The sequence below is a fragment of the Asparagus officinalis genome, chromosome 9 (genome assembly GCF_001876935.1).
Source record: "Asparagus officinalis chromosome 9, Aspof.V1, whole genome shotgun sequence".
In the NCBI taxonomy this organism is placed as follows: domain Eukaryota; kingdom Viridiplantae; phylum Streptophyta; class Magnoliopsida; order Asparagales; family Asparagaceae; genus Asparagus; species Asparagus officinalis.
Window position 1 is genome coordinate 11206223 of NC_033802.1, and position 14978 is coordinate 11221200.

The 14978-nt window shown below is 38.9% G+C and overlaps 1 protein-coding gene across 1 annotated transcript; it reads right to left on the minus strand.

Moving 5' to 3' along the window:
* Positions 2652-3803, minus strand: LOC109823195 (endoglucanase 12-like). Its single transcript, XM_020389482.1, has 2 exons — positions 3307-3803; positions 2652-2869 (listed from the first exon to the last, which is right to left on the minus strand). The coding sequence occupies exons 1-2, from the start codon at positions 3680-3682 to the stop codon at positions 2652-2654; spliced, it is 594 nt and encodes a 197-aa protein (XP_020245071.1). The 5' UTR covers positions 3683-3803.

The window sequence follows — 14978 nt, forward strand, 5'->3', positions numbered from 1 at the left end:
CGGAGTTTATCATAATTCTGAAATTTTGGTGCAATAAAACGCGCTTTAAAATAAGAACAATTTTTTCAAAACAACACCGTTTTATTTTATTTTTTTTAAATCGACCGTTTTTTTATTTACCAAAACCGACCCGTTTTTTGTCACGTCAACTTAATCACTTTCCTAAACAGTCGGGGTTGCCAACCCCGATTGTTTAGGACATAAATTTTTAGGGTTTAAGGTTTCTAATTGGGGTTTAACACCCTCCTAAATAGTCGGGGTTAGTAACCCCGACTGTTTAGGAAAGTGATTAAGCTGACGTGGCACAAAACGGGTCGGTTTTGGTAAATAAAAAAAATCGGTCAATTTAAAAAAAATTGAAACGCGGCTGTTTTGAAAAAAATGTTCTTAAAATAATTAACAAATAATGTAGGTTTTCAAAGAAAGTATTATGTAAAAAATAGTCTAAGTTTCGTCACTTAGAAAAAAATGCTCAACTTGCAAGATTATTCTTGCATATTAAATTATAGGGTTAATTGTGGATATACCCCTTGTAGCAAATAATGTAAGTTTTCAAAAAGAAAGTATCTTATGTACAAAAAGCTCAGGTTTCGTGTCATAAAAAGAAATGCGGGTATTACACCTTGTAGTATTGTTGTCTTGAATTTACAACCTCTCTAGTTTTATTTTTGCAAATAGATCTTCAGAGTGGAAGTTTCGAACTTTTTACCACCTTGGGGGGGTCTATCTCTACAAATTTAAAAAAAAACGAGGGATAGTAAGTTCAAAAAGGCTACAGCAGTGCAAGAAAACAATGCAATTTCGAACTTATGTCATAATTAAAATGATTTTAAGAGATTAAAAATGAGAGAGACAGGAAGGAAGAAGAAAAGAAGTTTCCTGTGTATTTTTGATGAGTTTATATTCTTATTTTCTGTTTGACTTTTAGCCTCAATTGATATTGCTGGGTTAGTGCAGGATTTGTCTGTTAGAGGATGCTAGCTGTTGCTGTGATGGAGATGACTTGACTTTGGGGAATTAAAAAAAAAAAAAAACTATGGGACAAAGTTCCATTGGCTCGTTTATGTTGGCATATGGGATATATGATATTGTTGGAATGATGATATATAGATGTGGACATGATACAACATAGTATTCTAAATTACCCAATGATCTTTCACGTTCTAACTTCTAATACTTAACCTTGTTTATTTAAAGATAGTTTTGTTTAGGGGTGTGAACTATAATATTTTTAGGTACAATGCACATTTCCCTTTCTCATGCTTCTATACAACGAATCAATTGATTATTGGCCACTGTCCAGATCTGGGTCTCTCTTAAATATGAACATTAGCATGGAGTTTTGGGTCAGTGCCAAAGACTTATTTGATACTTCCAGGCTTCCAGCTTGAATTTAGACTTGTGGTATTTTGAACAATGCTTTGTCTCTTATGCGTTTGAATTTACACGGCTTGAAGTTCTAATTTTGGGGTCCAGAGAGAAAATTGCAGATCTCTTGATCAAATAGAAAATAATTTTCTAAACTTAGCCTGGCAGAATGAAACCTATGTTGGGAAAACTCTGTCTTTCCCGCCTCGTGAAGTTAAGATAGACACTTATAAATTAAGATAGTAATGGGAGCACAAGAGTTTATGGTGCTCCAATATGGAGGTTCTTCCACTATACAAAAGAATAGTAGGATTACAAGAATTTATTTTTTTACAAAACTATCTCACTTTGGTGGCTCACTCAAGCTTAAGGACTAGGACTCTCAAGCTATCTCACTTCTCTCTCAAAGAGGCTCTCTAACTCTCTATATTACTCTAGGAAGTGAATTGTTTTCTTGTCTTGGATGGATAGGAATGAAGGCTTCCACCCCTATTTATACTACTCCACCTTCATAATGAGTGGTGTGGATTAATTTGATTCAAGGGTGGAGATTAGCACTCTAGAATTCTCCACACATATCTTTACTTTCTAGAGAATTCTAAGGAATCTCTACACTCCTCCATTCTATTACATTCTCTTTCAGAATGTTCCAGAAGGCTCCACACATCTTTAGAATATTCTAGAGGATTACACACGTTTCTAGAGAATTCTACACTTCTCTAGAGTTCTCCAGAAAGTTCTAGAATTTTCTAGAATCTTCCCAATTAAGGAGGGATCCCAACAAATCTCCCCCTCCCGACTAAATTGGTAGGTAGTAGCAAACCAGCACCTTGACAACAATCTTCAAACTTATTGGATTGTATTACCTTGGTCATCAAGTCTGACCAGTTTTTATTTGTGTGAACCTCGTCAAGATGTATGCGCTTTTCCTCGAGAGCTCCTCGGATCTAGTGATACGTGTATCAATGTGCTTTGTGCGGGAATAAAAAGTTGAATTCTTTACTAAGTAAATTACACTTTGGTTGTCACACTTCAAGACATACCTGTCTTGATCTACTCCCAACTCAAGCAACAAATTTTTCATCCACAACATCTCCTTGAAAGCTTCAGTAGCTGCGATGTACTCTGCCTCAGTAGTGAACAATGAAATGCACTTTTATAACTTTGATTGCCAGGAAACAGCTCCCTCTACAAAAGTAGTGAGGTATCTGACGTTGATTTCCTACAATCAATGTCACCGCCAAATTTGTATCTGTGTATCCCTCTAGCACATGTTTTCCATTTCAAAAGCATAAACACTTCTTGGAAGTACCGCGTAGATACCGGAGGATCCATTTAACTGCAGCCCAGTGTTCCTTCCCCAGATTAGCCAAGCAGCGACTAACAACACCAACTGAGTATCCTCCAACTAAACCACCTTTGACATCTGGTAGATCTGAGCCATCATTAAGCGCAGAATTTCCTCGCCATCGAACTCCATTGTTTTTTGGTAAGCGACCAGCTGATCGAAAAATTTGAAACTGGATTGTCAATTTGTATGTATGTAGTATAAGTATGTATGAATGAATACGGATATTACAGTTTTGGTTTAGGTAAAAATTAGATTTAATTGTACAATATTTCAAATAACTTAAATGAATAATGCGTAAAAGATGAAACTAAAAACTTACATATCTGAATACTGAAGGAGTAAATGATGTATTTATATGGAATTTTTCTTTCTGATATTATGGCCTAAGAAAATTTGAGATATATAAATCTCTCAGCAAAAACCCGAAAATCAAGTTACCCTGCTAGGACCTGTCATACTGGAAAAACTTTGAGAAGCGATTCGATACCAAAATTGATCATCTGGGCAATTTTTTTTCCCCTCTAACTCTTTCCTTATATTACCCAAAATTCAGGGGAAAAAGCAACCAAACCCCAAGAGAAGCTTACATCTCTGAGCATTGAAGAACATCAAAGCCTTATGCAGAGCTTTCGAGTACTCGTCAGGTGGCGGCGGCTTCTCCTTATGCTTCGGCAAAGTCTTAACAACAATCACAGGGATCCCGATAACAATGAAAGCAACCAACGCAGTCCAAAATGCCCACCACAGAACTTTCCTCTTCACAATGATGCATCCAAGATCAACATACTTGTCCTTCTTGCCTGTGTCCTGAGGCCCCAGCAGCCAGCTCTGCTGTGTCTCATCGAGCGTGTGCTGGCGGGAGAGCGCTGCTCTGTCGACGTCGAGATTGTGGCTGTGCTCATCGTCGGTGGTGGCGTCGGCGTGGATTTCGAAGGATCCACCCCAGTGGTTTGCAGAGTGCATGTTTGCAATGTGTCTCACTGCGTTTGGTTTTGTTTTTGGAAGAAACAAAACTTAGGCTGTGTTTTTATTGTAGGTGTTTTTTGAGATGGGATGTTGTTGGGTCATTTCCTCGCGTTGTTGAACGAAGGGGAGGGGATGGTTGACTTGATGACAGTAGAGAACTAGACTATATAGAATTATACTCCCGGAGTTTATCATAATTCTGAAATTTTGGTGCAATAAAACGCGCTTTAAAATAAGAACAATTTTTTCAAAACAACACCGTTTTATTTTATTTTTTTTAAATCGACCGTTTTTTTATTTACCAAAACCGACCCGTTTTTTGTCACGTCAACTTAATCACTTTCCTAAACAGTCGGGGTTGCCAACCCCGATTGTTTAGGACATAAATTTTTAGGGTTTAAGGTTTCTAATTGGGGTTTAACACCCTCCTAAATAGTCGGGGTTAGTAACCCCGACTGTTTAGGAAAGTGATTAAGCTGACGTGGCACAAAACGGGTCGGTTTTGGTAAATAAAAAAAATCGGTCAATTTAAAAAAAATTGAAACGCGGCTGTTTTGAAAAAAATGTTCTTAAAATAATTAACAAATAATGTAGGTTTTCAAAGAAAGTATTATGTAAAAAATAGTCTAAGTTTCGTCACTTAGAAAAAAATGCTCAACTTGCAAGATTATTCTTGCATATTAAATTATAGGGTTAATTGTGGATATACCCCTTGTAGCAAATAATGTAAGTTTTCAAAAAGAAAGTATCTTATGTACAAAAAGCTCAGGTTTCGTGTCATAAAAAGAAATGCGGGTATTACACCTTGTAGTATTGTTGTCTTGAATTTACAACCTCTCTAGTTTTATTTTTGCAAATAGATCTTCAGAGTGGAAGTTTCGAACTTTTTACCACCTTGGGGGGGTCTATCTCTACAAATTTAAAAAAAAACGAGGGATAGTAAGTTCAAAAAGGCTACAGCAGTGCAAGAAAACAATGCAATTTCGAACTTATGTCATAATTAAAATGATTTTAAGAGATTAAAAATGAGAGAGACAGGAAGGAAGAAGAAAAGAAGTTTCCTGTGTATTTTTGATGAGTTTATATTCTTATTTTCTGTTTGACTTTTAGCCTCAATTGATATTGCTGGGTTAGTGCAGGATTTGTCTGTTAGAGGATGCTAGCTGTTGCTGTGATGGAGATGACTTGACTTTGGGGAATTAAAAAAAAAAAAAAACTATGGGACAAAGTTCCATTGGCTCGTTTATGTTGGCATATGGGATATATGATATTGTTGGAATGATGATATATAGATGTGGACATGATACAACATAGTATTCTAAATTACCCAATGATCTTTCACGTTCTAACTTCTAATACTTAACCTTGTTTATTTAAAGATAGTTTTGTTTAGGGGTGTGAACTATAATATTTTTAGGTACAATGCACATTTCCCTTTCTCATGCTTCTATACAACGAATCAATTGATTATTGGCCACTGTCCAGATCTGGGTCTCTCTTAAATATGAACATTAGCATGGAGTTTTGGGTCAGTGCCAAAGACTTATTTGATACTTCCAGGCTTCCAGCTTGAATTTAGACTTGTGGTATTTTGAACAATGCTTTGTCTCTTATGCGTTTGAATTTACACGGCTTGAAGTTCTAATTTTGGGGTCCAGAGAGAAAATTGCAGATCTCTTGATCAAATAGAAAATAATTTTCTAAACTTAGCCTGGCAGAATGAAACCTATGTTGGGAAAACTCTGTCTTTCCCGCCTCGTGAAGTTAAGATAGACACTTATAAATTAAGATAGTAATGGGAGCACAAGAGTTTATAGTCCTTCAATATGGAGGTTCTTCCACTACACAAAAGAATAGTAGGATTACAAGAATTTATATTTTACAAAACTGTCTCATTTCGGTGGCTCACAAGCTTAAGGACTAGGACTCTCAAGCTATCTCACTTCTCTCTCAAAGAGGCTCTCTAACTCTCTATATTACTCTAGGAAGTGAATTGTTTTCTTGTCTTGGATGGATAGGAATGAAGGCTTCCACCCCTATTTATACTACTCCACCTTCATAATGAGTGGTGTGGATTAATTTGATTCAAGGGTGGAGATTAGCACTCTAGAATTCTCCACACATATCTTTACTTTCTAGAGAATTCTAAGGAATCTCTACACTCCTCCATTCTATTACATTCTCTTTCAGAATGTTCCAGAAGGCTCCACACATCTTTAGAATATTCTAGAGGATTACACACGTTTCTAGAGAATTCTACACTTCTCTAGAGTTCTCCAGAAAGTTCTAGAATTTTCTAGAATCTTCCCAATTAAGGAGGGATCCCAACAAATCTCCCCCTCCCGACTAAATTGGTAGGTAGTAGCAAACCAGCACCTTGACAACAATCTTCAAACTTATTGGATTGTATTACCTTGGTCATCAAGTCTGACCAGTTTTTATTTGTGTGAACCTCGTCAAGATGTATGCGCTTTTCCTCGAGAGCTCCTCGGATCTAGTGATACGTGTATCAATGTGCTTTGTGCGGGAATAAAAAGTTGAATTCTTTACTAAGTAAATTACACTTTGGTTGTCACACTTCAAGACATACCTGTCTTGATCTACTCCCAACTCAAGCAACAAATTTTTCATCCACAACATCTCCTTGAAAGCTTCAGTAGCTGCGATGTACTCTGCCTCAGTAGTGAACAATGAAATGCACTTTTATAACTTTGATTGCCAGGAAACAGCTCCCTCTACAAAAGTAGTGAGGTATCTGACGTTGATTTCCTACAATCAATGTCACCGCCAAATTTGTATCTGTGTATCCCTCTAGCACATGTTTTCCATTTCAAAAGCATAAACACTTCTTGGAAGTACCGCGTAGATACCGGAGGATCCATTTAACTGCAGCCCAGTGTTCCTTCCCCAGATTAGCCAAGCAGCGACTAACAACACCAACTGCATATGCGATATCGGGTCTTGTGTATATCATTGCATACATGAGACTGCCAACTGTAGATAAATATGGAATCATCTTCATTTCCTCTATTTTTTCTCACTTGTGGGACTTTGCTTCGAGCTCATCATGAAGTGTCCAACAAGTGGTGTGTTGACCGGCTTTGCTTTGTGCATGTTGAATCTTTCTAGCACCTTTTCAATGTACCTCTCTTAGGATAGCCATAGCAACTTCTTTGATCTATCACGAGTGATCCCCATCCGAAGGATTTGTCTAGCTAGTCCCAAATCTTTCATGGCAAAGGTCTTACTTAGATCTTTCTTCAAAGCAGCTATCTTTATACGATCTTGTCCAACAATCAACATATCATCAACATAGAGTAGAAGTATGAGAAAGTCGCCACCTGCATACCTTGTCCAACAATCAACATATCATCAACATAGAGTAGAAGTATGAGAAAGTCGCCACCTGCATACCTCTTTATGAAGACACAATGATCAACATAGAGTAGAAGTATGAGAAAGTCGCCACCTGCATACCTCTTTATGAAGACACAATGATCGCTCTCCGTCCTTTTGAAATCATGTTCTGCCATGAAAGAGTCAAACTTCTTGTACCATTGCCTAGGTGCTAGCTTAAGACCATATAGACTCTTCGTTAGGCGGCACACCAAATTTTCTTTGCCTGGAACTTTGAACCCCTCAGGTTGCTCCATGTAGATCTCTTCCTCTAAATCACCAAGAAGGAATGCTATCTTGACATCGAGCTGTTCGATCTCCAAGTTTTGCACTGCTGCTAGGCCAAGAACAACTCGGATGGATGATATCTTTACTACTAAAGAGAATATTTCTTCAAGACCAATACCTTTCTCTTGATTGATCCTTTTATGACCAACCGAGCTTTGTAGCGGGGCTTTGAGCTACTGTCTTCGTTCTTGATTCGATACATCCACTTATTCCTCAAGGCTCATCTCCCTTTTGGTAGCTCTACTAGTTCATAAGTATTATTCTCGTACAAGGATTGCATCTCCTCTTATGTGGCTCTTATCCACTCTACTTTATGACTGTCAGTTATGACCTCCTTATAACTTTGAGGCTTCCCCTCATCGATGAGCACCGTAAACTCCTTTGTGCTATATTGGGAAGATGGCCTTCGGTCCCTTGAAGATCGTCTCAACTAGGGCGCTAGTGGAGAGCTAGACTAAGGTTCTTCCTGAACTGGTTCATCATGAGTCTCCTGGTTGTTTTGCTCTAGGATAGGATCATGATCTTCAGCATTATTGTTTTCAGGTATGGCTTTATCCTCACATCGGACCGGTGTAAGGTCTGTGCTCTTGTTGCTTCTCAATCTTGGCCTCTCTGATTTGTGGATGTCTTCAATTGTTTGGTCTTTGAAGAATACAACGTCTCGGCTTCAGATGACCTTCTTGTTGATTGGATCCCAAAGTCGGTACCCGAACTCATCCTTAGGAGAACAAAGATAGATGCATTCCTAGTTTTTGCATCAAGCTTGGCTTGCTCGTCTTTAGGGATGTGAACAAATTCCCTACATCCGAATACCTTGAGATGGTTGTAAGAAGCCCTTTTTCCTAACCAAACCTCCTATGGGATATCTCTGTCCATAGGAATTGATGGTGTGAGGTTGACTATGTCAACAACGGTCATCACAGCTTCTCCCCAGAATGATTTGGGCAACTTTGATGGTGTGAGGTTGACTATGTCAACAACGGTCATCACAGCTTCTCCCCAGAATGATTTGGGCAACTTGGCATGAGAGAGTACACATCGAAGTCTTTCTTCAATAGTTTGGTTCATTCTCTCAGCTAGTCCATTCAACTGTGGCGTCTTGGGTGGAGTCTTCTTTAGCCTAATCCCATATTTCTTACAATAAGCTTTGAAAGGACCTCTATACTCACCTCCATTGTCTGATCGTACACACTTGATCTTCCGTCCTGTCTCACGTTCCACTCGGGCATGAAACTCCTTGAATGCATCAAGTACTTGATCCTTTGATTTTAACAGGTGTAACCACACCTTCCTTGAATGGTCATCGATGAAGGTGACAAAATGCAATGCCCCACCAATGGATTTCTCGAACATCAAGCACATGTCGGTGTGTACGAGGTCTAGAATATTATTTCTCCTTGTGGGTGGGGAGGATCTTTGGAAAGCAACTCTATGTTGTTTTCTAGCCAAACAATCAACACATTGGTGAAGTGATTTACCTTTTACGTCAGAGAGGAGTTTCTTTCGAGCGAGCATGTGAAGGTCTTTCTCGCTAATGTGCCTGAGTCGTTTATGCCATATCTCCATATCACTGGTGGTGGTATTTACCTCCCTTTTATAGAGTTTAGTTTGCATCACGTACAATGATCATTCCTTCTTTCCTTGAGCCATGATTAAACTTCCTTTGGTGATCTTCCACTTTCCTTCGCCAAAATAATTCAATAGACCAGCATCACCGGCTACTCAACCGACTGCTCTCTCTGGTTAATATTATTTTCCTCTAAGGAGGGGAGCGAGGGTACAGAGGGGACGGACGGAAAAGACGGTACCGGTGCTAAGGAAGAGGGCACCGACGGAAAAGATCTCAGAGGAGAGTCCACGGGGGCCACATTAGAAGGGTCGGCTTCATCCCCAGTAGGGGGTTGGCACTCCGCTTCCAAAACTCCTATAGACCTAGAAAGAAAACCAACGAAAGTTGTGAAAAAAAAGGTGGTCCGAATAATCTCTATAGTAGTTCAATGAACAATCCTTTGCGGGATTGGATTAGTTTGCTCGTGGAAATGCCATAAAGCGCGAACCAAGATCCGTGATACGAAAACCAAAATCAGAATGAGGAAGAAAAAGATATCGTGATGTAAGTCAATGATCTAGCTTTTCAACAGAGATAAGATTAAGGCGCATGGGTGGGACGTGCCTCACATCTTTTAGGACAAGCTTTTATCCAGTACTTGTTGTCAGGATGATGTCTCATATCTCAACAATTTTGCTCCTATCTTGATTTCTCATTTGCACCGTACCAAAGTCACCACTTTGGTAGGATGAGAAGAAACTTCCATGGTGAGTGACATGGAAGGAAGCACCAGAATCGATAATCCAACAACTATCATCATAAGAAATGTTTAGGATATTACCTTCTCTAACGAGATAAAGCATTTCTTCTTTTGCAGCCACGGCAGTAGTGCTCTTCTCTTCTTGCTTCTTCGTTGGGTTGATTTGGTCTGGCTTAACATTACCAGCCTTTTGATCTCTCTTGAAGGATTGACACTCTACTTTCTTGTGGCCTATCCTTCCACAGTAGTAGCATGTAATCTTTGAGCGTGACTTGGACCGACCTTGAGATTGGTGCGGATCTCGACTCTTGCTGGGTCCACGACCTTCATTCCTACCCTGGTTCTCAACAACATTTGTCTCGGGATGGATAGACTCGCCTCGTTCCATTCTCCTTGCTTCTTCATCAAGAAGGTTATCACTGACGGTATCCATGGTGAGCTTTTTTTCCGGAGCTGAGTTACTAAGTGTAACCACAATAGTGTCCTAACTTTCTGACATGGAACTAAGGAGTAGAAGGGCTTACAACTCATTATCAATCTTCATGTTAATTTTTGTTAGTTGATTTACGAGCTCCTTAAAATTATTTAAGTGCTCAATCATACTTTGACTATCCTTATACTCCAACCTCACCAACCATCGAACTAAATGGGCTTTATTACAAGGCGTTTGCTTTTGAATCATGGACTCAAGCTTTGTCCATAATTCATAAATATTTGTATAGTAGAAACATGTTCAAAAGAGTTTTATCAATATACTTACGAATCATAGCAACGGCCTTCCGATTTAGTAGCTCCCACTCTGCATCGCTCTTTCCTTCTACCTTGGTTTTGTGGATGATGGGCTCATGTAAATCCTTACAGTATAGATGGTCCTCCATCATCGGCTTTCAGTATTAGTAGTTATTGGCCGTGAGCTTGAACATGTCTCCATTGTGAATGACGTTATCCTCCATCTTGAACTTCACGAGCTAACGATGGCTTCGAACGAGCCTGGCTCTGATACCACTGTAGAGTTTTATCAATATACTTACGAATCATAGCAACGGCCTTCCGATTTAGTAGCTCCCACTCTGCATCGCTCTTTCCTTCTACCTTGGTTTTGTGGATGATGGGCTCATGTAAATCCTTACAGTATAGATGGTCCTCCATCATCGGCTTTCAGTATTAGTAGTTATTGGCCGTGAGCTTGAACATGTCTCCATTGTGAATGACGTTATCCTCCATCTTGAACTTCACGAGCTAACAATGACTTCTGACGAACCTGGCTATGATACCACTGTTAGGAAAACTCAGTCTTTCCCACCTCGTGAAGTTAAGATATGTACTTATAAATTAAGATAGTAATGGGAGCACAAGAGTTTATGGTCCCCTAATATGGAGGTTCTTCCACTATACAAAAGAATAATAGGATTACAATAATTTATTTTTTACAAAACTGTCTCACTTTGGTGGCTCACTAGAACTTGAGGATTAGGAGTGTTAAGCTATCTCACTTCTCTCTCAAAGTGGCTCTCTAACTCTCTATATTAGAGGTTTCTCTCACTCTAGGAAGGGGATTGTTTTCTTATCTTGGATGGATAGGAATGAAGGCTTCCACCCCTATTTATACTACTCCACATTCATAATGAGTGGTGGGGATTAATTTGATCCAATGGTGGAGATTAGCTCTCTAGAATTCTTCATACATATCTTTACTTTACTTTCTAGAGAATTCTAAGAAATCTCTACACTCCTTCATTCTATTTCATACTCTTCCAGAATATTCCAGAAGGCTCCACACATCTCTCAAATATTCTAGAGGATTCCACACACTTTTAGAGAATTCTATACTTTTCTAGAGTTCTCCAGAAAGTTTTAGAATTTTCTAGAATCTTCCAAGGAGGGATCCCAACAACCTGAACTAGGTACAAGCGTCTGGTTAACATTTATGAACCTTCACCATTCACATTAGGCACATGCTTCTTGTTAACTGCAAGGTTCAAAACTTTACATGCAATTGTAACTAGAGCTCGTAAAATTTTAAGAACTGCACCAAACAACTGTAACTACAATGTGCATAAGACATCCATTAGGACGAATTGTAGTTGCAAGCAATTGACACTTGTTGAGATTTTTAGATCTCATAAAAAACCAGAAAACCATCAAACACAACAAATAAAATCATACACAATATTTAACATGAAAACCCCTCAACATGAAAAAAATCACCACCAAATTACAATCTTTTGTACGGATAAAGATTATCAAACTCTCTCTCACAATACCCTTGAACCCGGTTACGCCATTTGTTAAACTCTGATTTTAAGAATATTGTCTTTTTCCCTCTCTCTACTCTACTAAAAAATCATAGAATATAATGTCTTATTTAAAGGCGCCACTGAGTTGCCCACCAAGCCAACTTGGTCTCAAGAAAACTGTTAACTTGACCTCTAAAAAAGCTATTTAGACTGGGCCTAGCCTTCAAATCCGGATCTAACTTAGAGTTTGAGTAGGCACCCAATATATCCTCCATTGACAAAAAATCTCTAAGTATCTCAACGGTTTTAGAAAAACTCACTCTTTTCTTCTTGTTCTTTACCTTGTCCTTATGGACAAGAGTTTGGAAAGAGTCACCTAGATCATTAATAGAATGCACATCTAAATAGCAAATATAGTTGTTATTCCTCCTCCGTCGCAAAATCAAATCATTATCTCTATATAGTTTGTATTACTCTCCTTCGCCCACATAATTGGACTCATGCGATGCTATCTCACCCAACGAAATTAAATTAGCACCACATGACGACACATATCTCACATGATGAAGAATTCCAACCTTCCTAGTGTGAAGCTTGAGGCAAACACTCCCAACGCCTTCAGCCTTCATCTTCTCGTTATTTCAAATGATAACATTACCAAATTCTTCATCCATCTTTGATGTGTCAAAATATTTTTTGTTGCTACAAACGTGCATAGAGGCTGCAGAATCTAGCGCCCAAGTATTGCTCGCATTAGTATTGATACTCTCCATCATCAGTACCACATATTCACGGCACACAACTACCGAGGAGTCCTCATTCTTTCCATTTTCTTAAAACTTTATTTTCCTAATGCTCTTCAAATCATCTCACATCTGGCAATATCTAAACTAAATGTGGCACTTCTCTATGCAATAGTAGCACTCCCTTTCGCTGTCGTGTAAGGCCCGAGTTTTTGACCTTTCTCGATAACTATCACATCTTACCTTACTTATCCCTCGATTAGAACCTTCAAAAACTAGCGCACTCTTACCACTACTAGATACACTCTCTTTTCCTATCATTCTCTCATTTTCTAGTAGAAGTGTTGTCACATCATCACATTTTAAAGTCTGCTTCTCCGTAATTATCTTCTAAACTAACGGCTTGTACGACTTCAGCAGAGAAGATAGTAGGAGTAGTGCTTGCTCTTTTTCTTTAATCTCCTCATCAATATTCATAAGTTGCAGACTAGCTGATTGAAGACGTTGATATGATCTTGAATAGCAGTACCTTCTTCCATCTTCAATGAACAAAACTTCATCCTTAAAACACAATCAATTGGTCATTGACTTTGACGCATAAATCCCCTCGAGATTGTTCCACAACTCTCAGGGTGGTCTCTGCATAAGGTTGCACTTGATTTCAGGGGTCCAGTACTGAACGAATTGTGCTAACCGTCTTCTTTTGCAGGGAACTCCATTCAACATCCTTCATCCCTTCAAGCTTCTTCTCCTCTAAAGCTTAATTGACCCCCTGCTATACAAGAAGATCTTGAAACGTACACTACCTCACTGTGAAATTTGTCTTGGCATTGAATAGCAGAATATCGAACTTCGAACCCGAAGATGTTATCATCTTCTAACCACAACCAAATTCAAATCAGTCAGTAAAGTTGATTTTGGCAGAACCAAAGTTAACAATAAACTCAGCATGTCAAGAAACTCTAGGAACGGCTCCTGGATCACCAAAATCCACCACCAAACACTTGATCAAAAGACAAATTAATCTGTACCATTGGATTTGATTTTAAAAAAAATTAACCGAACTCTCATCACCCACATGAATAGTGTTCCTCTGCCTATGCTACAATTACCTTCATTTTTTATTTTTTTTACATGTTGTCGTCGTGATTCCTCTCCTCCAACAACGTCTGGTTCTCTCGTTTGCCCGATGTTGATCACCACATCTTGATCATCGATGTCTTCACCAACCGCACATTGTTTGAACCTCTACCAACCATTGAACCCTTCTCTAATACCACTTGTTGAGATTTTTAGATCTTGCAAACACCCTGAAAACCATCAAACACAGCAAATAGAATCACACACGAGATTTAACTTGGAAAACTCTCAACAGAGAAAAACCAAGGAATAAAAAATAATCCATTAACTCTACCAAATTATATTCATTTGCACGGATAAAGACTGTCAAACTCTCTCTTTCATAATACATTTGAACTTAATTACACACTCTGCTAAATCCTGACTATAAGAATATTGTCTCTCTTCCTCTCCCTACTCTACTAAAAAAATTCTAGAATAAGATGTCTTATTTAAAAACACTCTTGACTTGCCCACCAAATCAACTTGGCCTACAAGAAAACTTTTAACTTAGCATCTAAGAAAACTATTAGAACTCGGTCTGGCCTTTAAATCTGGATCTAATTTAAAATTTCAGTCGGCACCCAACAGCACTTGCATTGAAATTACTGTTATTTTTATCCAAATAACCCAGGTAAAACATCAAAAAGAAAATAAAACCAAGATTTCTTAAAACCAGAATCAGATGGTTCCCAAACTGAGATTGTTTGCAGTCGAGTGCCTGATTAAAATATTTTATTAAGCAAACACAAAGCCTTGGTACTTCATTAATCAATAGGCGGCTCTTGCGGTGGGTAGGATCAGCAGCTAGGCAAGTACTTCATTAATCTATAGGCGGCTCTTGCAGTAGGTAGGATCAGCAGCTAGGCAAGTCACAGACGGAGAAAGAGGAGCTTATTTTTCTTTTTCTTCTTCCTTAAGCTGGCAGCTAGTTGTCACAACAAGAATTAACTCATCATCACAATTGAGGAAAAATTTCTTCAAGGCCCCAAAACTCAATTTCCATTGTGCTGTAGCCCCCTTTACTTTCCTTAATGTACTGCAGCCCCTCCTTCTTTAATAAATTACGTCCAGGCCCCTCCACTTTAAAATCCCGATTTTGTCCTCCCTTCACCTCCCTCCTCCTCCTCCTTTGCCGGTCCCCCTTTGCCCCTTCCCCCGCGCCGCCTCCCTCCCTCGCTCCGCCTCCCTCCCCTGCCCC